This window comes from Erinaceus europaeus, chromosome 12, assembly GCF_950295315.1.
Source record: "Erinaceus europaeus chromosome 12, mEriEur2.1, whole genome shotgun sequence".
NCBI classification, from domain to species: domain Eukaryota; kingdom Metazoa; phylum Chordata; class Mammalia; order Eulipotyphla; family Erinaceidae; genus Erinaceus; species Erinaceus europaeus.
Window position 1 is genome coordinate 84936352 of NC_080173.1, and position 23088 is coordinate 84959439.

A 23088-nucleotide genomic window follows, 5' to 3' on the forward strand; every position below is an offset into this window, starting at 1 on the left:
ATGTTCTTCTGTGATCAGAAGGTGACTTTGAATGTGAATCTGCGGCCATGTGGCCTGCAGTTAATGGAGGGAAGTACTGGGGTTTCTGTGGGCCTGAGAGTCAAGAAGGAAAGAACTAAGTCTGAGTTTCCCCCCTTTTGCTCACCTCAGTTGAGAGAGACTTACCAAGAGGTTATCTTCTCAGACCTCCATGAAAGGACGGGGGTGGTTCTCCCTAAGCTCTATCAGGTTTACACATAGTCTCAACACCGCCCGACTCCCAGAAACCATATTTATTATTGATAGTGAGTGAAATACAAATGTTAGTATTCATGATGGCAAAGATGTTGTCTAAACCAAGATTGCCTGTATGTGGATTAAAAAAACAACCAAAAACCAGGGAGAGCACAAAGTGAAACATGGACTGAACATGGTGCATTGCACCAAAGTAAAAGACTCTGGGGAGGAAGGAGGGGAGGATAGGAAGAAAACTGGGGGGGGGGGCTATTATATAATAAATTAAAAAAATTTAATATTTATTTATTTATTCCCTTTTGTTGTCCTTGTTATTTTATTGTTGTAGTTATTATTGATGTCATTGTTGTTGGATAGGACAGAGAGAAATGGAGAGAGGAGGGGAAGACAGAGAGGGGGGAGAAAGATAGACACCTGCAGACCTGCTTCACCGCCTGTGAAGCGACTCCCCTGCAGGTGGGGAGCCGGGGGCTCAAACCTGGATCCTTATGCCAGTCCTTGTGCTTTGTGCCACATGCGTTTAACCCGCTGTGCTACCGCCTGACTCCCTATATAATGAAATTGTATGCATATGTCAGTGATTGCACTGTAAAGCATTAGCCCCCTCAATAAAGAGTAACAGTAATAATAATAATACACCTTATTTTGGGGCAAGGTGGTGGCATACCTGGTAGAGCACACACTTTACCATGTATTAGGAGCCTGGTTCAAGCCTCTGACCTGCAGGGGGGAAGCTTAATGAGTAGTGAAGGAGTTCTGCAGCTCTCTCACGCTCTGTCCCTTTCTCTTCCCCAACCTTCTGTCCCTCTTCCCTCTCAATTTCTCTGCCTCTGTAAAAAAGAGGAGGAGGAGAGAGAGAGGGAGGAAGAAAGAGAAAGGGGAAAGTAGAAGAAAAAAATGGCCCCTGGGAGCAATGGATTCATCATATAGGCATCCAGTCCCAGCGATAGCCCTGGTGACAATAAAAATAATAATAAAGCTTTATTTCACATGTCATCATAAACATTATTCCAATAAAAAGGTACATCTTCTCTCCTTTTTGTTCTCTTACTTATATAATTCACCATAAGTTAAAATGTAATAGCTCTTGTCATGGTCTGGGAAGTGACCCAGTGGATAAAGCAATGGGCTCTCAAGCAGGAGGTCCTGAGTTCAATCCCCAGCAGGGCATGTACCAGAGTGATGTCTGGTTCTTTCTCTCCTCCTATCTTTCTCATAAATAATAAAATATTTTAAAAAAGAAATATCTCTTACGTAGTCAAGGAAGAATGGAAAAAAGATGGCATCTCTATCTAGAGAATTCCATCCAGCACTGTTTTCTCTAAGAATAAGGTTTTCTTCCTCTTTTCTCTCTCCACTCCAGTTAATTTATCCTGCACCACATCAAGCTGTGTTATTGTGGAGGGTCATCAACTTATGGACATGAGGAGAAGAGAAAGTCGAACTGAATATACAAAAGGTAGGGCTGCCTTTCTCTTAATTGTCAGAAATGAGGCATAGTAGCATGCTGGCATGTCCTTGATGTGTGTTCCCTGGTGTTGACCTCAAGCCTTGCAAAATTGTTGCTGATCAAATGGTAATATGCTTCAGCTGAATATCCACTACAATGCTTCTCTTTCCATGGTTTTCTTTCAAAATCTTATTTATTTTTCTTTTGATAGAGACAGAGGAAAATTGAGTGGGAAGAGAAGACAGAAGAGAGAAACCTACAGTACTGCTCTATTGCTCATGAAGCTTTTTCGCTGCAAGTGGGGACCAGGAGCTTGAAGCCAGGTACATGAGTGTGATAACATATATATTCTATTGGGTACACCACTGCCTGGCCCCTATTGATTTACTTTTTATTTCTCCAGGGTTATCATTGGGGCTTAGTGCCAGCACCATGAATCCCCTGCTCCAGGCAGCCATTTTTGTTTTTGTTTGTTTGTTTCATTTTATTGGGTAGGACAGAGAGAAATTGAGAGAGGAGGGAGAGATAGAGAGGGAGAAAGAGACACCTGTAAACCTGCTTTGCCACTTGCGAAGCATCCCCTGATGCAGGTAGGGAGCTGAGGGATTGAACCATACAAGGGTGTTTACCCTTAGTACTATGAGTGCTTAACTGGGTGTGCCACCACCTGGTCCCCTACTTTCTTAAGAGGAAAAATAACACATTCCACTTTTGGAATTAGTGCTAGAGGAGTTTTGCTGGTTCTGAAAGATAATTTTATCTTTCCTTTTTTTATTTTATTGTCGTCGTAGTTATTATTTTTGTTGTTATTGATATCATCGTTGTTGGATAGGACAGAGAGAAATGGAGAGAGGAGGGGAAGACAGAGAGGGGAGAGAAAGAAAGACACCTGCAGACCTGCTTCACTGCCTGTGAAGTGACCCCCACTGCAGGTGGGGAGCCGGGGGCTTGAACTGGGATCCTTAAGCCAGTCCTTCAGCTTTGCACCACCTGCGCATAGCCCGCTGCGCTACCGCCTGACTCCCTTATCTTTCCCTTTTTTTTTTAATTTCTTTATTGGGGAATTAATGCTTTACATTCAACAGTAAATACAATAGTTTGTACATGCATAACATTCCCCAGATTCCCATTTAACAATACAACCCCCACTATGTCATTCATCATTTTAAATGGACCTGTATTCTCCCCACCCACCCACCCACCCCAGAGTCTTTTACTTTGGTGTAATACTCCAATTCCATTTCAGGTCCGACTTGTGTTTTCTTTTCTGGTCTTGTTTTTCAACTTCGGCCTGAGAGTGAGATCATCCCAAATTCATCCTTCTGTTTCTGACTTATTTCACTCAACATGATTTTTTCAAGGTCCATCCAAGATCGGCTGAAAACAGTGAAGTCACCATTTTTTACAGCTGAGTAGTATTCCATTGTGTATATATACCACAACTTGCTCAGCCACTCATCTCTTGTTGGACACCTGGGTTGCTTCCAAGTTTTGGCTATTACAAATTGTGCTGCCAAGAACATATGTGTACACAGATCTTTTTGGATGGGTGTGTTGGGTTCCTTAGGATATATCCCCAGGAGGGGAATTGCAGGGTCATAAGGTAGGTCCATTTCTAGCCTTCTGAAAGTTCTCCAGACTGTTCTCCACAGAGGTTGGACCAATTGACATTCCCACCAGCAGTGCAGGAGGGTTCCTTTGACCCCACACCCTCTCCAGCATTTGCTGCTGTTACCTTTTCTGATGTATGACATTCTCACAGGAGTGAAGTGATATCTCATTGTTGTCTTTATTTGAATTTCTCTGACAATCAGAGGCTTGGAGCATTTTTTCATGTGTTTCTCAGCCTTTTGGATCTCTTCTGTGGTGAATATTCTGTCCAAGTCCTCCCCCCATTTTTGGATGGGGTTATTTGTTGTCTTGTTGTTGAGTCTGGCAAGCTCTTTATATATATTGGTTATTAAACTCTTATCTGATGTATGGCATGTAAAGATCTTCTCCCATTCTGTGAGGGGTCTCTTGGTTTGGGTAGTGGTTTCTTTTGCTGTGAAGAAGCTTTTTAATTTGATGTAGTCCCATAGGTTTATACTTGCCTTAGTCTTCCTTGTAGTTGGATTCGTTTCGTTGAAAATGTCTTTAAAATTTATGCGGAAAAAAGTTCTGCCAATATTTTCCTCTAAGTATCTGATAGTTTCTGGTCTAACATCCAAGTCCTTGATCCACTTGGAATTTACTTTTGTATTTGGTGAAATACAGTGATTCAGTTTCATTCTTCTGCATGTTTCAACCCATTGTTTCCAACACCATTTGTTGAAGAGACTCTGCTTTCCCCATGTAATAGTCTGGGCCCCTTTGTCAAAGATTAGATGTCCATACATGTGGGGCCTCATTTCTGGGCTCTCAATTCTATTCCACTGGTCAGTGTGTCTGTTCATGTTCCAGTACCAAGTAGTTTTGATGACAATGGCCCTATAATACAGTTTGAGATCTGGGAGTGTGATGCCTCCGGTTCTGTTCTTTTTTCTCAAGATTGTTTTGGCAATTCTAGGTCTTTTCTGGTTCCAGATAAACATTTGTAGCATTTGTTCTATTCTCCTAAAAAATGTGCTTGGGATCTTGATGGGGATAGCATTAAATTTGTAGATGGCTCTGGGTAATATATTCATTTTGATGATGTTAATTCTACCAACCCATGAACATGGAATATCTTTCCACTTCTTTGTGTCTTTTTTCAATTTCTTTGAGTAGTGACTCATAATTTTCAGTATACAAGTCTTTCACTTCTTTGGTTAGGTTTACTCCTAGATATTTTATTGTTTTTGTTGCTATAGAAAAAGGAACTGATTTCTGGATTTCAATTTCTTCTAACTTAGTGTTTGCATAGAGGAATGCCACTGACTTTTGAATGTTAATTTTATAGCCTGACACCTTACTGTATTGCCTGATGATTTCCAAAAGCTTCTTGCTGGATTCCTTAGGTTTTTCCATGTATACTATCATGTCATCTGCAAATAAGGAGAGTTTGACTTCTTCTCTTCCAATCTGTATCCCTTGAATTCCTTGCTCCTGCCTGATTGCCATGGCAAGAACTTCCAACACTATGTTGAATAGTAATGGTGATAGTGGGCAGCCCTGTCTAGTACCTGATCTGAGGGGAAATGCTTCCAGTTTTTCACCATTGAGTATGATGTTGGCTGTAGGTTTGCTATATATAGACTCCACTATCTTCAGGAATTTTCCATCTATTCCCATTTTTTGTAGTGTTTTGATCATAAAGGGATGTTGTATTTTGTCAAAGGCTTTCTCTGCATCTATTGATATGACCATGTGGTTTTTGGTCTTGCTTTTGTTGATGTGATGGATCACATTGATTGACTTACGTATATTAAACCAACCTTGCATGCCTGGGATAAACCCCACTTGGTCATGATGAACCATCTTTTTGATATACTGCTGTATCCGGTTGGCTCGAATTTTGTTCTATATTTTCGCATCTATGTTCATCAGAGATATTGGTCTGTAGTTTCCTTTTTTGGTTGTGTCCCTGTCTGCTTTTGGTATCAGGGTGATGTTGGCTTCATAGAAGCTGGCAGGGAGTATTCCAGTGTCTTCAATCTTCTGGAAGACTTTTAAAAGTAGAGGTATTAGTTCTTCTTTGAAAGTTTTGTAGAATTCATTTGTAAAACCATCTGGTCCAGGACTTTTATTTTTGGGGAGATTTTTGATAACTGTTTCAATTTCATTAGCTGTGATGGGCCTGTTCATGTTATCCACTTCCTCTTTACTTAGTTTTGGAAGTTGGTAGGTATCTAGGAAATCGTCCATTTCTTCCAGGTTCTCTAGCTTGGTGGCATATAGTTGTTCATAGAAGCCTCTCATGATATGTTGAATTTCTGCAGTGTCTGTTGTGATATCTCCTCTTTCATTTACTATCCGATTTATTTGGGTCATCTCCCTTTTTTGTTTTGTGAGTCTGGCTAAAGGTTTGTCGATTTTGTTCACTCTTTCGAAGAACCAACATTTACTTTCATTGATCTTTTGTATGGTTTTCCTATTCTCAATGTTATTTATTTCTGCCCTAACTTTAGTGATTTCTGTCCTTCTGGTTGCTTTAGGATTCCTTTGTTGTTCTTCTTCTAGGTCTTTAAGATGTGCAATCAGGCTGTTTATTTGTGCCTTTTCTTGTTTCCTAATGTGTGCTTGTATAGCTATGAACTTCCCTCTTAGGACTGCTTTAGCTGTGTCCCAAATATTTTGATAGCTTGTGTCTTCATTTTCATTGAATTCTCGAAACATTTTGATTTCTTCCTTGATTTCCTCTTTGACCCAGAAGTTGTTAAGAAGTGTACTGTTGAGCTTCCACATTTTGGGACTGTTACTAATCTTTTGTTGATTGTTAAGTGTTAGTTTAATTCCACTGTGGTCTGAGAAGATGCTTGGGATGATTTCAGTGCTCTTGAATTGGCTGATGCTGTCTTTGTGGCCTAACATATGGTCTATCCTTGAGAATGATCCATGTGGATTTGAGTAAAATGTGTATTCCAGTTTCTTGGGATGAATGACTCTGAAAATGTCCAATAGTTCTAGTTTATCTATCTCTTCATTTAGCTCCCTTATGTCTTTACTGATTTTCTTCCTGGATGATCTGTCAAGTTGAGATAGTGAGGTGTTGAAGTCCCCTACTATGATTGTGTTACTGTTAATATATTGCTGTAGCTCTTTCAGTAGAAGTTGGATGTATTTAGATGGCTTCTCATTGGGTGCATAGATATTAATAATTGTTAAGTCCTCGTGATTGACTGATCCTCTGAGCATTAAGTAGTGTCCATTCCTATCTTTTTTAATCTTATCTATTTTAAAGTCTATCATGTAAGATATGAGAATAGCTGTTCCTGCCCTTTTTTGTGGGCCATTGGCTTGTATGATAGTTTTCCATCCTTTCACTTTAAGTCTGTGTTTGTCTTGCTGAGTTAGGTGAGTTTCCTGTAGACAACATATTGTTGGGTTGTGTTTTCTGATCCATCTTCCTACTCTGTGTCTTTTAATAGGTGAATTCAGGCCATTGACATTTATTGATATCAAAGATAGAAGATATTTTAACGCCATTCTTGAAGAGTTTTAGAGTGTTTTGATATACGTCCTATTTGTGGTGGTCTGGTTGTTTATCGGAGACCTTTCAGAACTTCTTTCAGGGCAGGCTTGGTGATGGTTGCTTCCTTCAACTGTTGCTTGTCTGAGAAGGTTTTGATGCTTCCATCTAGTCTGAATGACAGTCTAGCAGGATATAGTATTCTTGGCTGAAAGCTTTTCTCATTGAGCACTCGATAGATATCTTGCCATTCTCTTCTGGCCTGTAGTGTTTGTATGGAGAAGTCTGCTGCTAATCTTATGGGTTTTCCTTTAGGTGACTCTTTGTTTTTCTCTTGCAGCCTTGAGGATCCTTTCTTTATCCTTATTCCTTTCCATTCTAAGTATGACATGTCTTGGTGTCTTTAGGTCTGGGTTAATTCTGTTTGGGACCCTCTGGGCTTCTTGAATCTTTATGTCTTTGGTGTTGTCTAGACTAGAGAAATTTTCAGCTATTATGGCCTGGAGAATGCTTTCTTTCTCTCCTTCTCTTTCTTCCTCTGGTAAGCCAATAATGCGTATATTGTTTCTTTTGAAGTCATCCCATAGGACTCTGTTGTTGTTTTCAACATCTCTTAATCTCTTTTTGAGATCTCTTACTTCTTTTTTAGTTGTCTCTAATTCATCCTCAGTCTTGCTAATTCTGTCTTCAGCCTCATAGATTCTATTCTCTCTGCCCTCTACTGCTTTCTGGAGTTCATCTATTTTGTTGCCCTGCTCTGATACTGTTTTAGCTTGTTCAGCTAGTTGCCTTCTTAGCTCAGCGATTTCAGCTTTCAGCTCTCTAATAACCATGAGATAATTAGAATTTTCTTCCATATTCTCATTTTTTGTTCCTGCATTTCTGATTACAATTTTTTCAAATTCTTTACTCACTCCTGTTATTATTTCCTTAGCTAATGTTTGGATGTTGAACTCATTGTTTTGTGCTTCACCCTCTGGAGGACTTTTAGCTGGACTCTTGTCCTGGTTCGAGTCTCCAATATTTTTTCTTGTTGTTTTAACCATTTTATATATGTTAACAGTTTTTTCAATCCCTGAGTTGGAGCTCAGTGGTGTAAAAGGCTCTTTTTTTTTTCTTCCCTGTATGCTATGGGAGCCTGAGGTCTTTTAAACTATCAATAGGCTTCTTAGCTTAATCACTGACTCCTGACCAAGAGATAAAGCAGGGTGTGGCAGAGATAATCTAGTGGTTATGCAAAGAGACTTTCACAGCCCCTCAGCTATGCCACCAAGGTATAGGTCTTCTCCTGAGTTTCCCGGTTAGATCTCTGTCCCCTGGTGTCCCTCCCTGTTGCTGCTCCAGATTCTGAGGGTAGTAACAATGGAGACTCAGAGTTGCACTTAGTGAGTCTCTGGGGAGTCCTTTCCTCCCTTCAGCTGTCCCCTTGTTGTGGAGCAGACTGGAGGTGGTGTCTCCACTGATAAACTGTTGAACTGTTAGTAGTCACTTAATCTCTCTTTAGGCCCCTCTCTCCTCTCTGTCACCAGCCACGCGTGTTTGTACTCACGGGTGATTTACTGGGTTCCTGTGGTCATTCTAGTCCTGTCTTGTTTCGGTCTTGGTGGTCTCCTTTGGTATTCCTAGTTGATCCGGGAGAGGAGAGGAGAGGAGAGGAGAGAAAGCGATCTGCTGCTCGTAGCTCCGCCTCTGGAAGTCCGTAATCTTTCCTTTTCAAGCACGCTCTGGTTGGCCTGTTGACGCAGCACATGCATTGGGTAGCTAGAGCTGAGCAGTTGATGGTCTGCTGGTTGTTCTGGTGGTACCACTTGAGAATTTTGGCCTGCAAATGAGCAAAGACTGGCATGTGACCCATAATGCTTGAACTTTACTTCCATCTCTTCAGTGGTGACTCTGTAGAACTCTGAGCTCTTCTCCTCCAGTCTAGCCAGCTGCTCTTTGTAGAACATATCCTGCTTCTTTACCACTTGGTCCTTTTCTTCCAGCTGCTTAGCCAGGTGTTTTACCTTAGAGCCTTCCTCCTCATTCCTTACCCGCTATTGAAAAATAGCTCAGGTTAACTGATACAGTTCTTTGCTTTGTTTTATCAATTTTAATTTGCAGATACTTTCTTGGCTTCCTCCAAGGCTAACTCCTCAGCTGCTGTTCTTTTAAATTCTTCAGAAACTGAGGCACCATGTGGTCCAGGAGGTGGCGCAGTGATAAAATTTTGGACTCTCAAGCATGAGGTCCCGAGTTTGATCCCTGGCAGCACATGTGCCAGAGTGATGTCTGGTTCTTTCTCTCTTTCTCATAAATAAATAAAATATTTTTTATTTGTTATTGGATAGAGACAGCGATAAATTGAGAGATAAGGGGGAGATAGAGAGGAAGAGAGACAGAAATACCCCTGCAGACCTGCTTCACCGCCTGTGAAGTGACTCCCCTGCAGGTGGGGAGCCGGGGCTCTGAACCGGGATCCTAATCAGTCCTTGCGCTTTGCACCACATGCGCTTAACCTGCTGCACTACCACCCGACTCCCAATAAATAAAATTCTTTAAAAAAAAGAAAGAAAGAAACTGAGGCATCATAAGCAGAATATTGCTGAGACTTCAAACCAGATGGAGAAGTTTCCTTCATATGATCAATCACATTTCTTGGAAGCCTATGGCCTTTACTACCATGATGTCTCATTCTTACCCTCCTTGAAGGTGGGCCCAGCAGATACTAGCTGTCCTGCCCATGGCCCATGGCAGCTGCCGCTTCTGCTCCCACAGAGACTGAACATGGACCCACAAGCACTGCCGGCCACATGAGCACACACCTATGTCCAAGAGATTTCATTCATATCGCATTTGGAAGTCACTAAAAGAGGGGCACTAGTGCCAAGAACCAATTTACATTTGAAAAGATCATAGGGCTGGGGAGACAGCATAATGGTTCTGCAAAAGACTTTCACGACTGAGCCTCTGAGGTCCCAGGTTCAGTCCCCAGCACCATCAGAAACCAGAGCTGAGCAGTGCTCTGCTCTTTTCTCTGTCTCTTCCTCTCTGTGTCTCTCTTTCATTAAAATAAAGCAAAACATAAAAAAATTGACCATTCACATTCTTTTGTGAGGGATGACAGAGAGTACAGAGGTAAGCAAGGAGAGCAATAAAGAGGTCAGGCGAAAAAGAATAGTGATTTGGAGCAGAGTAGCACTGGTCATAGGGGAAAAATGAGAAAAACTAATCCTACTGGGTTAATTTATTTTGGAGGCAAAATGCCAGGACTCAATAATAGGTTTGACGGAGAGCAAATGGGAGGGAAAGGATAACCCTTGGATTATAACTGTAACTCAAATTTATTAGATTATCTTTGTGCAATAAAATATACAAAGATAAAGGCATTAAGAGTGCATATTAACTGGGGCCGGTGGTGGTGCACTTGGTTGACTGCACATGTAACAATGTACAAGGACCCAGGTTCAAGCACCTGGTCCTCACCTGCAGGAGGAAGGCTTTGCAAGTGGTGAAGCAGTGCTGCAGGTGTCTCTTTCTCTCTCCCTCTCTGTCACCGCCTTCCTTCTCAATTTCTGGCTGTCTCTATCCAATAAATAAATAAAAATAATAAAAAACCCTTCATTAGCGGTTTTGCAAAGATACTTTCTTTTTTTTTTTTTTTGTAATTTTTATTTATTTATCTTCCCTTTTGTTGCCCTTGTTGTCTTTTTATCTTTTTATTGTTGTTGTGGTTGATGTCGTCGTTGTTGGATAGGACAGAGAGAAATGGAGAGAGGAGGGGAAGACAGAGAGGAGGAAAGACAGACACCTGCAGATCTGCTTCACCACCTGTGAAGCGACTCCCCTGCAGGTGGGGAGCCGGGGGCTCTAACCGGGATCCTCATGTCGGTCCTTGCGCTTAGCGCCACCTGCGCTTGCAAAGATACTTTCATGTCTGAGACTCCATAGTCCTAGGTTCAATCCCCAGTACCACCATAAGCCAGAGCTGAGTAGTGCTCTGGTAAACAATACAAAATACAAAAAAAAAAAAAGTAAAAAAAAATTAAAAAGAGTGCATATTAAAATGTCTGCATCAGGGAAACATGGGAACAGTAGTATTTGACAACACAAACATTAAGTCATGATGCACATACTTCACTGTACTACCCAGATTAAAATTAAAAATTTCACAACATAGATTTAGTGAAAAAGTCAGACTTCTTCTCTTGTAAACTATACTTGTGTATTTCTTAATATTAGGAAAGATTTATTTTCATAAGAGAGGCAGAGGAAGAAGGAGGGAGGGAGGGAGAGAGAGAGAGAAGTTAAAGCTCCTGGCCCCTTATCTGCAGGGGGAAAGTTTTGCAGGTCCCTCTCCCTCTCTCTCTCTCTCTCTCTCTCTCTCTCCCCCTCCCCTCTCGATGTCTGGCTGTCTCTATCCAATAAGTTAATAAATAAAATGAAAAGAAAAAAGTTTGTTAACGAGAGAGACTGACGGCAGCGCTATTCGGAGCTGGTACATGGAGGTGCGAGGTGCGAGGGGCTGTAACTGCAGCCTGAGGGGTGGAGGAAGGGTGTCTAAGGCATGGAAGTCTGAAGTGCTACCTCTGGATACCTCCGCAGCCCATAAGGCTTTTACTTTATGCCCCCTGTAGGGCTGAGTTCCTTCTTGCAAGGCGAATGTACTGTGTTTCTAGTTTGTAACTACCGTTAAAAAGAATCCGAGTTCTTTGCCATGTGCGTGACCCAAGTTTGAACCTGGCCCCCGCCGCACTGAAGGGAGCTTCGGTGCTGTGGTCTATTTCACTCTCTCTCTCTCTCCCTCTGTCGAAAGAAAGAATAAATCTATGATTTCAGACACTGTTCCGTATCTACCCCTGAACTCTAGAGGGACTTGGACCTCAAGTTGCGTTAGTTTCCGAACCCTGGCGCCTTTTGTCCTCCACCCGTAGTTCAAGCATTTGAACCGCCCACCCGCTCGCACAGCCTCAGTCCTGCAGGGCCGCCCATCAGCCAATCCTTCACTCTCCCGGAACTAAACTGTCCGCGTCCTGTCGCTCCGCCCTGACACCCGGAGCGAACCTCTCCCGGTCAAGTCAGAACCAGTTCCAGCGCCATTCCCCCCAATGCGCAGGGCCGCAGACCCCTCTTCGCTCTCCTGCCCCAGGAGGCGCCCGTCGCAGGCTGTTTGCGTCATCGCGCCACGCCACCATTAGAGCCGGGGGAAGATGGCGGCAGCCGTTCTTAGCGGGCCCTCTGCGGGCTCCGCGGCTGGGGTTCCGGGCGGGACTGGGGGTCTCTCAGCCGTCAACTCGGGCCCACGTCTTCGCCTGCTGTTACTGGAGAGCGTGTCTGGGTTGCTGCAGCCCCGAGCGGGGTCCGCAGTCGCTTCAGTTCATCCTCCAGCCCGCTCGGCCCCACATTTGCCCGGGCTCATGTGCCTCCTGCGGCTGCATGGGACGGTGGGCGGGGCCCAGGTGAGTGTAGCCTCTGCCGGCTGCCGGGTTGGAAGGCGGGCGCCGCAGCGACGCGCCAGGGTCTCGGTGCAGTGCCCTGCAGCATGGAGCTGGAGGGAAAGAGGTCTCTGGGGGCTGAGAGAGGATCCAGCTTGTTAGTGTGGGCGAGAACCACGCATTTCTTTATTTGCCCCGAGTAGAAACTCTTAGAAGAGGCTGGACGGCGTCACTTTTTTTGTTGCGAGACATCGGAAGTCACCATGATCAAATTCGATTGCAGGCGCGATCACACACTAGTTGTATGATCTTTGGCTTTATTTAATTTTTAATTTTTATCCCCCTAGGACTTTGTTTTAGGGGATTGTTTCGGCTGAGTTATTGAGCTGGTGTAGCTATTTCCCGAACTCTTAACCAAGGGTGTCAGATATGGGCGCTTCCGCTACAGTTGTGTCGATGGAGAAGATTCTGTGGAATACAATGAGAATTGTGTAGTAGAAGTCTAGGGAATTGTAGAGATTTTCCTGAAGTACTGGAGCTTGAGCCAAGACCTTTCCTCTATCCACCCCCAACCTTCCACCAAGGATGAGTAGGAGTTGGGTTAGTGGAAGAAAAATGGGAAGGGCCGCATAGGCCTTGGAAAGTTCCTGTGGGAAAGTTCACAGTGGTAGCCAGGAACTGAAAAGAAAGGCATTGTTCTTGAGATTAAAAAAGAGGATGAGACTGGTGAGCTGGGTAGATAAATCTCGTAGACCTTTGTAGATGGCCTTAGAAGGGTTCTTTGGATTGTATTAAGAATAGAATCTTAACATTCACTCAGTTGTGCAAACTAGAGACCTAGGTGCTGTCCTAAATACCCGCCCCCCCCCCCATATGTATTCTCATGTCATCTGTAGATTTTATCCTTTGAGTAGCTCTCAGATCTGTCCACTCCTTTCCATATCTTTCCTTTTGGTCCCATCCTAACTTGAATTCCCATCATTTTGCCTAGGTAAAGGCACTGATTTCTAAGAAGACAGTGTGCCTAGTTGGTGATAGAGGTTTCTATAATTTTGTCTTCATTCTCCATTCTCTCTCCCAGCCTTGCTCCTAGTTGTACCCATTCTTCATGTACATGAGGTCTTACCTTTATTATTGGGACCATCCCAGCTGTATTTATTCATTTAATCATCATAATTTGAGCTTCATTGCCGCAGGGTGACTTTTTCAGAGACACACACCACAGCACTGAACCTTCTGTGAGGGGGCCAGGCTGGGCCTCATTCATGGCAAAACAAGTGCACTGTGCAGGTGAGCTATTTTGCTAACCCTACCTCCCCAGCCTTTTGCTTCTTTTTAAGAAGAGTAGTCCTGGCCTGCTGTGTCTTAATAGTATTAGCCACAAATTTGTCAGGGATTATTTCATTTACTACTTACATTAACATTGCTGATTATTCCTTAGGATGATAAAACCGCGCTTCTGCTGTCTCATGGTAGTTTCAGAAGAAGGAGGTGTATATATATATATCCCCTCTAATTCTTGTGTTTCCAAGTTAATTTTTATTATTTGTTGTTTATTTTTTATTGTGGGGATTAATGGTTTACAGTAAATAGAGTTGTTGGTACATGTGTGAAATTTCTCAGCTTTATGCAAAAACCTCTCACTGTCTTGCACCAGGACCTCAAAGCCTCTTCCCCTGAGTCCTTTACTTCAGTGCAATACATCACACCAGCTTACTTTTTGAAATACCTATTTTGTATGTAAATGTGTGATTTCTTTCAATTCTCCTGCCTCAAGGCAGGCAACACAAACTAAATCTTATTTCCAATGTCTGAAGTAGTAGAATTTTGAGGGAAAAAATCAGGTTGATATAGGAAGCTAAATGTTAATATTACCTGAGCCAAGTCTGGGAGATGGCATAATGCTTTTAGAAAGTGATTTTTTTTTTTTTTTTTTGCCTCCAGGGTTATCACTGAGGCTTAGTGCCTGCACTAGGAATCCACTGCTCCTAGAGGCTAATTTTTCCCTTGTTGTTTATTATTGTTGTTGTTGTTGGATAGGACATAGAGAAATCAAGAGGGGGAGAGAAAATAGACACCTGCAGACCTGCTTCACTGTTTGTGAAGCCACCTCCCTGCAGGTGGGGAGCCAGGGGCTCTGATTGGGATCCTTATGCTGGTCCTTGTGCTTTGTACTATGTGCACTTAATCGCTGTGCTACCACCTGGTGCTTGGAAAATGATTTTTTAATAAATATCTTTTACTTATTTATTCCCTTTTGTTGCCCTTTTTTATTGTTGTAGTTGTTGTTATTTATGGTGTTGGGTAGGAGAGAGAAATCAGAGAGGAGGGGAAGACAGAGAGGGGGAAAGAAAGATAGACACCTGCAGACCTGCTTCAATGCCTGTGAAGCGACTCCCCTGCAGGTGGGGAGCTGGGGCTCAAACCGGGATCCTTACCCTGGTCTGTGCTTTGCACCACCCGTACTTAATCTGCTGTGCTACTGCCCGACTCCTGGAAAATGATTTTTATGCCTTAGGCTCTGAAGTTCCAGATTTAGTCTTCAGCAATATATATATTGTTTTGTGTCACATTTTTTTTTGGTATATCCTGCCTTGATTTTTTTCCCTACTTTTGTCTCCTATATTAGATTCTTAATACTTAAAATTTGTGAAAAGTCTTCTTTGCTTCTTCATAGATTTTTAGTCAGACATTTACTGAGTATATCTAGGTAGAGAAATAGGACTTAGGAGAATTTCTAGTCTAGCTGAAATGAGAAGTGAAGGAAAGTAAGTGGATCTGGAGCTTGAGAGATAGAGGGAAAAAGATTCATTGATTGTGGTCCGGGTGGTGGCACAGTGGATAAAGCATTGGATTCTCAAGTTATGAGGTCCCGAGTTCAATCCCCAGCAGCACATGTACCAGAGTGATGCTGGTTCTCTCTCTCTCTCTCCTCCTATCTTTCTCATTAATAAATAAAAAAATAAAAAAGATTAATTATCATCTAGGCTTAATCAATAATTTTGCTTTCTCTTAGCTACCACAAACTCAGTAATTCAAAAAATGAAACTTTAGCACAGTTAACATTTATATATATGAATGAGAAAGAGACCAGAGCATTTTCCCTAGGTTTAAAAAAGATATTGTTTGAAGTTGGGTGGTAGTGCATCGGGTTAAGCGCACACGTGGTGCAAAGTGCAAGGATGAGCCCAAGGGTCTGGGTTTGAGCCCCTGGCTCCCCACCTGCAGGGGAGTCACTTAACACACGGTGAAGCAGGTCTGTAGGTGTCTGTCTTTCTCTCCCCCTCTCTGTCTTCCCCCTCCTCTCTCCGTTTCTCTCTGTCCTATCCAACAATGACGACAACAATAATGACTACAACAATAGTTAAAAAAGACAAGGGCAACAAAAGGGAAAATAAATAAATAATAATATAAAACAAATATATCATTAGGGCAGAGGGTAGATACCGTAATGGTTATGCAAACAGACTCATGCTTGAGGCTCCAAAGTCCCAGGTTCAATCCCCCGCACCACCATAAGTCAGAGCTGAACAGTGCTCTGGTTAAAAAAAAAAAAAAAAAAAAAAGATATCGTAAGTTAGATAATATCAGTCCTCTGACTAATTCCCTTCTCCCTCTTGACTTCTATTCACAGTAAAACTCAACAATCACATGCATGGCTCTGCAGTGTCTGGTCGTGCTTCTAGAATGTCATGTTTTATTATTTCTGTTGCTCATTCTTCACCATCAACAAGTCTGTTTGTTCTTCAGATATGCCAGGCGTGTTCCCATCATGTAACCTTTGCCTTTTCTTTCTGCCTGAAATACCTATTTTGTTACTACCAAGTTATGAAATTGTTGGAAAAATAGCAACAGCTTTATTGAGATATTATTCACATACTTAATTATCAGAGCACTGCTCAGCTGTGGCTTATGGTGGCACTGGGAACTGAACCTGAGACCTTAGTGTTTTAGGCATAAAAATCTATTTGCCTAGCCATTATTGCTATTTCCCTAACTTCACATACTATACATTTAAAGTAGAGACCAGGGAGATGCCTCAGCAGGTAAGAGCATAGCATCTGTTCCAGGGAGTCAGGGCTTAATCCCCAACACTGCATGTGCTAGGATGGTGCTCTGGCTTTTCTCATAAAATAAATCTTAGAAAAACAAAAACAGTGGTCTGGGAGGTGGTGCAGTGGATAAAGCATTGGACTCTCAAGCATGATGTCCTGAGTTCAATCCCTGGCAGGACATGTACCAGGGTGATGCCTGGTTCTTTGTCTCTCCTCCTATGTTTCTCATTAATAAGTAAATAAAATCTTAAAAAATAACAATGATATGTTACATAATCCAGTTGTTTTCATTTTATTTTTTTGTTTTTCCCTTTTGTTGCCCTTGCTTTTTTTTTTTATTGTTATAGTTGTTATTGATGTCATCATTGTTTGATAGGACAGAGAGAAATGGAGAGAGGAGGGGAAGACAGAGAGGGGAGAGAAAAATACCAGCAGACCTGCTTCACTGCTTGTGAAGCAACTCCCCTGCAGGTGGAGAGCTGGGGGGTTCAAACTGGGACCCCCTGCAAGTGGAGATGCTTAAACCGGTCCTTGCACTTCATGCCATGTGCGCTTAACCTGCTGCGCTACTGCCCGACCCCCAATTGTTTTAATTTTTTTAATTAGTGATTTACAAAACTACATGTCAACAGGGTATGTATATATAATTCCATATCGTTCCCACCACCAGAGTTTTGAATCCCCAATCCCTCCATTCAAACCACCGCAGTTCTCCCAAGTTTGCAGACATGGGCTAACTAGCATCTCTACAACTCTCTAGATTTGTATATAATTACCCCCTTTTCCTTCCAGGTTTAGTCCTGCTACCCCCACCCCCACCCCCAAGCCACTCATGACCCTGTTACTACATCCAAATGTTCCTCCCTTTTTTCCTCCTGTCTCTTCGGGTGCTGACGGAGCTGGAGTGCAGAGCCCTCTCATCCTCTTCCTATCACTTCTCCCCCACTGAGAGTATGGATCAAGATTGTTTTGGGGTTCAGAAGGTAGGAGTTGTGGCTTCTTTAATTGCTTCTCCACTGAACATAGGTGTTGGCAGGTCTATCCATACCCCCAGCCTGTTTCTGTTTCCCTAGTGGGATAAAGCTCTGTGGAGGTAAAGTTCCAGGACACATTGGTGAGGTCATCTACCCAGAGAAGTCAGGATGGAATCATGATAGTGTCTGTAACTTGGTGTCTGGAAGGTGGCAGGACATAAAGTGAGACAAAATGGTTAATGAACAGGAACCAAAAAGTAGGAAAAGAGCAGATGAGATCAGGAATCTTAGGGTGGAAGAAAGCTAGGAAATCCATTTTAGGCATGTTTCTAGGGGCCCACAACTATAGTAGTTTTGCTTGAGTTTGATAGCTAGCATCAAGTTGGATAAAAATATTGTCTGAGATAATGGTGTCAGAGTGGAGAAAAGGGCTAGAAAGTTGGATTAGGACAGAGTGTAGCTCCCATTCTTGAAAACATACTGTGGATAAAATTACCTCCATCCATCTGCCCCAGGGCCTACATATATTGATATTTAGCACCAGAGCCTTTGTAATCTCTTAAGTCCCTATTGGTCTGAGCTCATGGTCACAACTGGGAACATTGTAGGCTGCACTCATTTCAGGACCAGTCTTACTCGAGTAGCAGGGCACTCCCTTCAGAGACTGGGCAGTCTTTACCATTGCTGCTTTATGGTGAGGCCACAAGAGGGCTTATGATGCTGTTCCTGATGGAAGTGACCAGTGGTGATGCAGAGAGAGCTCCATTAGAGACCTAGGCCCATCATATGTGTGTGACAATCCAAGAATTTTTTGATTAGGGCCCAGATGGGTGTCATATTGACCCAAAGGGCCATTATTTATTTTTTTATACCAGAGCACTGCTCAACTCTGGTTTATAGTGGTGCAGGGGACTAAACCTGGGACTTTGGAGTCTCAGGCATGAGAGTCTCTTTGCATAACCATTATGCTAGCTACCTCTGCCCCAAAAGGATCATTATTATTATTATTTTTTTTTTAAAGATTTTATTTATTTATCCATTAGTGAGAAAGATAGGCAGAAAGAAGGAAATAACCCGACATCACTCTGGTACATGTGTTGCTGGGGATTGAACTCAGGACCTCATGCTTGAGAGTCCATGCTTGATCCACTATACCACCTTCCAGACCACAAAAGGATCATTATTGAGTCTTCTTTTGCCCTTATCCAGCTCATGTAGTTCTCTCTTTATCTGATGACCTTAGACTTTCTCCTAGTTGTTAAAACATTGAGTGTCATTTGTTGAGCCCAATCAGAATTAGTTTTTTGGAATCTTGTCTTTGGGCCTTTCTGCTAGATTGCCAAGCTAATTTGGTCTAAGTCTAATCGATTAGAGAATTGATGATACCTTCTTTAGGTACTTCAACTGGGATTCCAGGTTTATTAGGTCTAAGACTAGTCACTGACGACTACTACTGAGTGCTATTACTTTGAGTTATGTAATTGCCCCATGCTTATGGATACATGTACACCTGTACCCAGTACCCTAAGCCCTAGCCTGTATCTAGTATCTGTAACTTTGTTAGAAGATGTGCCGTTTATCCAATAGTTTTTTTAATGTTTATTTATTCTCTTTTGTTGCCCTTGTTTTTTTTTTTATTATTGTTGTTGTTATTGATGTCGTCGTTGTTGGATAGGACAGAGAGAAATGGAGAGAAGAAAGGAAGACAGAGGGAGAGAGAAAGATAAACACCTGCAGACCTGCTTCACTGCCTGTAGTGAAGTGACACCCCTGCAGGTAGGGAGCCAGGGCCTCCAACCGGGATCCTTATGCAGGTCCTTGTGCTTCGTGCTACATGTGCTTAACCCATTACGCTACTGCCTGACTCCCTCCAATTGCTTTTCTACTATATTTGCTTTGTTGTGTAGCCATAACCACAGCCAGTTGTAAAGCACTTTGATTACTTAAAACAGAAACCTTGTCCCCACTGGGAGTCACTCCTCGTTTTCCCCCACCCCTCCTTGCCTGTCATGGGTCAGCAACCATTAATCCACATTTGGTCTCACTTTAGGTCTCTGCCCAAATGACCTTTCTGGGCTGGATTTCCTGCATACTGCACATAGCGCTGCTCGCCCTACCCCAGGTTCTCCTTTCTTCTTTTCTGCCTTGCTCTGCTTTATGCTGTGCCACAGCACAGAGCAGCAGCTGAAGTACTGTTTGTTATCTGGTCGTCTGTTTGTTTCTTTGTCTCTGACTAGGACAGGGGCTTCTGCTCCCCAAACGTCTCACTTGAGGTTTAATTTTTATTTTTTTAAAAATATTTATTCCCTTTTGTTTCCCTTGTTGTTTTGTTGTTGTCATCATTGTTGGATAGGACAGAGAGAAATGGAGAGAGGAGGGGAAGACAGAGAGGGGGAAGAGAAAGACAGACACCTGCAGACCTGCTTCACCGCCTGTGAAGCGACTCCCCTGCAGGTGGGGAGCCGGGGGCTCGAACCGGGATCCTTGCGTGGGTCCTTTGTGTCATGTGTGCTTATTAACCCGCTGTGCTACCACCCAACTCCCGAGGTTTGATATTTATTGAATAAGTGAATGAATGTTCCCTTTATGAGAGGAAACACTTTACTTTTACTTATTTTTAAGTTTTTGTTAGTGGTTAAATACAGATGTATAAAATTATATAATAGGGGTATAATTCCACACCAGTCCCATCACCAGGGTTCTGTGTCCCCACCCCCCTCCACTAGAAAATGCAGTATGGACCGACCAGTCAACGCCCATGTTCAGCGGGGAAGCAATTACAGAAGCCAGACCTTCTACCTTCTGCAACCCACAATGACCCTGGGTCCATGCTCCCAGAGGGATAGAGAATGGGAAAGCTATCGGGGGAGGGGGTGGGATATGGAGATTGGGCGGTGGGAATTGTGTGGAGTTGTACCCCTCCTACCCTATGGTTTTGTTAATTAATCCTTTCTTAAATAAAAAAAAAAAGAATAAAACAAATGACCAAAAAAAAAAAAAAAGAAAATGCAGTTCTCCCCAGGTCACAGGTATGGGTTGACTTTGTCTGTCTGTCTATAGCTCTTATCTTTTTTTTTTGTGTGTGTGTCCATTTTTATTCACTTCTACTGTTCTGCCTTCATTTCCTTTCTAAGTCACATCTATGCCTGTTACCACTTCTGAGGGTCTTTCCTTTTTCAAGCTCCTCTGTTAGATAAGAGAAACAGTGCCTGGCTTCCTGTAGTGTTTTCCAGATTTGATTCTTTTTCAGTGATGGTATAAAAACTGAGATTGCTGGTGAATTGGCATCTTGGTAGAATTGGGGTTCAGAGCCTTCTGATTATCTTCTATCATCTCCTCCCTCTGGGAGTGTGGACCAGAATTCTTTATGGGGTGCAGAAGGTTGGAGTTGTGGCTTCTGTAATTGCTTGTCCATTGGACTTGGATGTTGGCAGGTCGGTCCATATTCACAGTCTGAGAACCTTTATTTTTATTCAGTGCTCTCTCTCTCTCTCTCTCTTTCTTTGACCTGAGTCATGAATATGTTTGCTGAGTGAATGAATGGTTAGTATGATGAGTTTGTTAGGTTGATATATATGTCATAAACCTTGAAAGGTCTATGGCCATCCAGGAATGGAGAGGTTACTGTGGGAACACTGAGGTGGAAACCTCTTCTAGAACTTCAGGTAAAGTGAGAGGATAGGCCGAAGGCTGTGATTGACTAGCCATCTATCTATCTATCTATCTATCTATCTAAGGTTTATACATTAAAGAGCAGGGGAGGGGGAGAGGAAGGGGGAGGGGGAGGGAGAGAAAGAAAACCAGAGCCTCACTGTGGCACATGGGATGCTGGGACTCAAACTTAGGACCATGATTATGCTTAATAGTCTAACACTTTGTCTGCTGTGCCACCTCCCTGGCTCTGTGTTGATGTTAGCAACACCATGGAAGCCCAGAATAGGAGGAAGAGGAGGATTTGCCTGGAGGTGAATGACTTGTTAATGAGTCTCATGTTCATTGGCCACAGCACTTATGGATGTTTAGTGAAGGGCAACTTGAAGAATACCTGTGGCTATTCGCCTACTGAAAACAACAGCAGCAATCATAGACCTCTCAAAGGATGCCAGTTCAGACATGATTTCACAGCTGCCAGCGCCGGGGAGGACTGTGGGACATTCTGCATCATTAGCACCCTAGTCCTGACTCGCCTTCCTGTTTGCTTTCCTCAGAACCTGTCAGCTGTTGGGGCATTGGTGGGTCTCAGCAATGCACGTCTTGGTTCTATCAAAACCCGGTAAGTCTTTAACCCTGTTTTCTCCAGTGGGTTGCTCCCTTAAGAAGTGGGCTGAGGCAGGGGTAGATAGCACAGTGGATATGCAAAGAAACTCTCATGCCTGAGGCTCCAAACCCACGCTTAATCCCCTGCACCACCATAAGCCAGAGCTGAGCATTGAGAGGAGGGGGGAAATAGAGAGGGAGAGAGGCAGACAGACAGCTGCAGCCCTGCTTCACCACTTGTGAAGTTTTCCCTCTGCAGGTGGGGACCAGGGGCTTAAACCCAGGTCCTTGTGCACTGTAATGTGTGTGCTTAACCAGGTGTGCCACTGCTTGGCCCCAAGAGTGAATCGTTTTGTTCTTTTCACGAGCTTGTTTGAGTGGAGCCCTTCATATTCTTAGCTCCCAAATTTCTTGTACCCTACCTGGGGTTACCTCTGCTCCCTTCTGCTATTCTTGCCTTACTCCTCTAATTATTTTAGGACTTAGAAAGGAGAGTGGATGTGGAGGTGAGGTCTTGGTCTAGCCGAGGGAATAAGAGAAAGGTAAATAACAGTCTCTGATGTCTCTCTCCCATCTTCTTGTCATCACTCATTTTCTTTTCTTTTTTTAATTACTTTTATTTATTTGATAGATATAGCCAGGCACTGAGAGGGAAGAAGGAGATAGAGAGGAAGAGAGACAGAGAGACACCTGCAGACCTGCTTCATCATTTGTGAAGCTTTCCCCCTGCAGGTGGGGACTGGGAGATTGAACCCGGGTCCTTGTGCATTATAACATGTGCACTCAACCAGGTGTGCCATCACCCAGCCCTTCATCACTCATTTTCTTTCTTATAAGATTTGAGGGCCTCTGTCTGCTGTCCCTACTGGTCGGGGAGAGCCCCACAGAGATGTTCCAGCAGCATTGTGTCTCTTGGCTTCGGAGCATTCAGCAGGTCTTGCAGGTAAGGATTCATTTGCTGTCCCATATCCTCTGTCTTCCCAACTCTGGATTCATTCTGCATGTCATATGTTGTGTCCCGAGGACAGAATAATTAGACACAGTTTGCTGGTCCAGGGAGGATAGACCTCCAATAGAAGTATATTTTAGGGAGTCGGGCTGTAGCGCAGCGCGTTAAGCGCAGGTGGCGCAAAGCACAAGGACCGGCATAAGGATCCCGGTTCGAACCCCGGCTCCCCACCTGCAGGGGAGTCGCTTCACAGGTGGTGAAGCAGGTCTGCAGGTGTCTATCTTTCTCTCCTCCTCTCTGTCTTCCCCTCCTCTCTCCATTTCTCTCTGTCCTATCCAACAACGACGACAACAACAATAATAACTACAACAATAAAACAAGGGCAACAAAAGGGAATAAATAAATAAAATAAAAATTAAAAAAAAAAGAAGAAGTATATTTTAAGGGGCCGGGTGATGGCGCACCTGGTTGACTGCACATGTTGCAGTGTGCAAAGACCTGGGTTCAAGCCCCCAGTCCCCACCTGCAAAAGGAAAGCTTTGCAAATGGTGAAGCAGTGTTGCAGTTGTCTCTCCCTCTCTATCACCCCCTTCCCTCTTGATGTCTGGCTGTCTCCATTCAATAAATGAAGATAATTTTAAAAAAATAATAAAAGAGGGAGTTGGG

The 23088-nt window shown here is 43.1% G+C and overlaps 1 protein-coding gene and 1 pseudogene across 2 annotated transcripts in view; one reads left to right on the plus strand and one right to left on the minus strand.

Annotated features, from left to right (window-relative positions):
- Nucleotides 1-9447, minus strand: part of LOC103113696 (MICOS complex subunit MIC19-like) — a 17637-nt pseudogene extending 8190 nt beyond the window's left edge.
- A 2463-nt stretch (nt 9448-11910) lies between these two features.
- Nucleotides 11911-23088, plus strand: part of PELP1 (proline, glutamate and leucine rich protein 1) — a 29434-nt gene continuing 18256 nt past the window's right edge. Inside the window, exons 1-3 of one of the 2 annotated variants that reach the window (XM_060204222.1) lie at nt 11911-12211; nt 21425-21489; nt 22311-22416. In XM_060204222.1, the coding sequence (XP_060060205.1) occupies nt 11963-12211; nt 21425-21489; nt 22311-22416 (420 nt within the window). In that variant the 5' untranslated portion in view covers nt 11911-11962. The remainder of the gene's footprint in view (nt 12212-21424; nt 21490-22310; nt 22417-23088) is intronic. The other variant, XM_007521592.3, reaches the window with a different exon arrangement.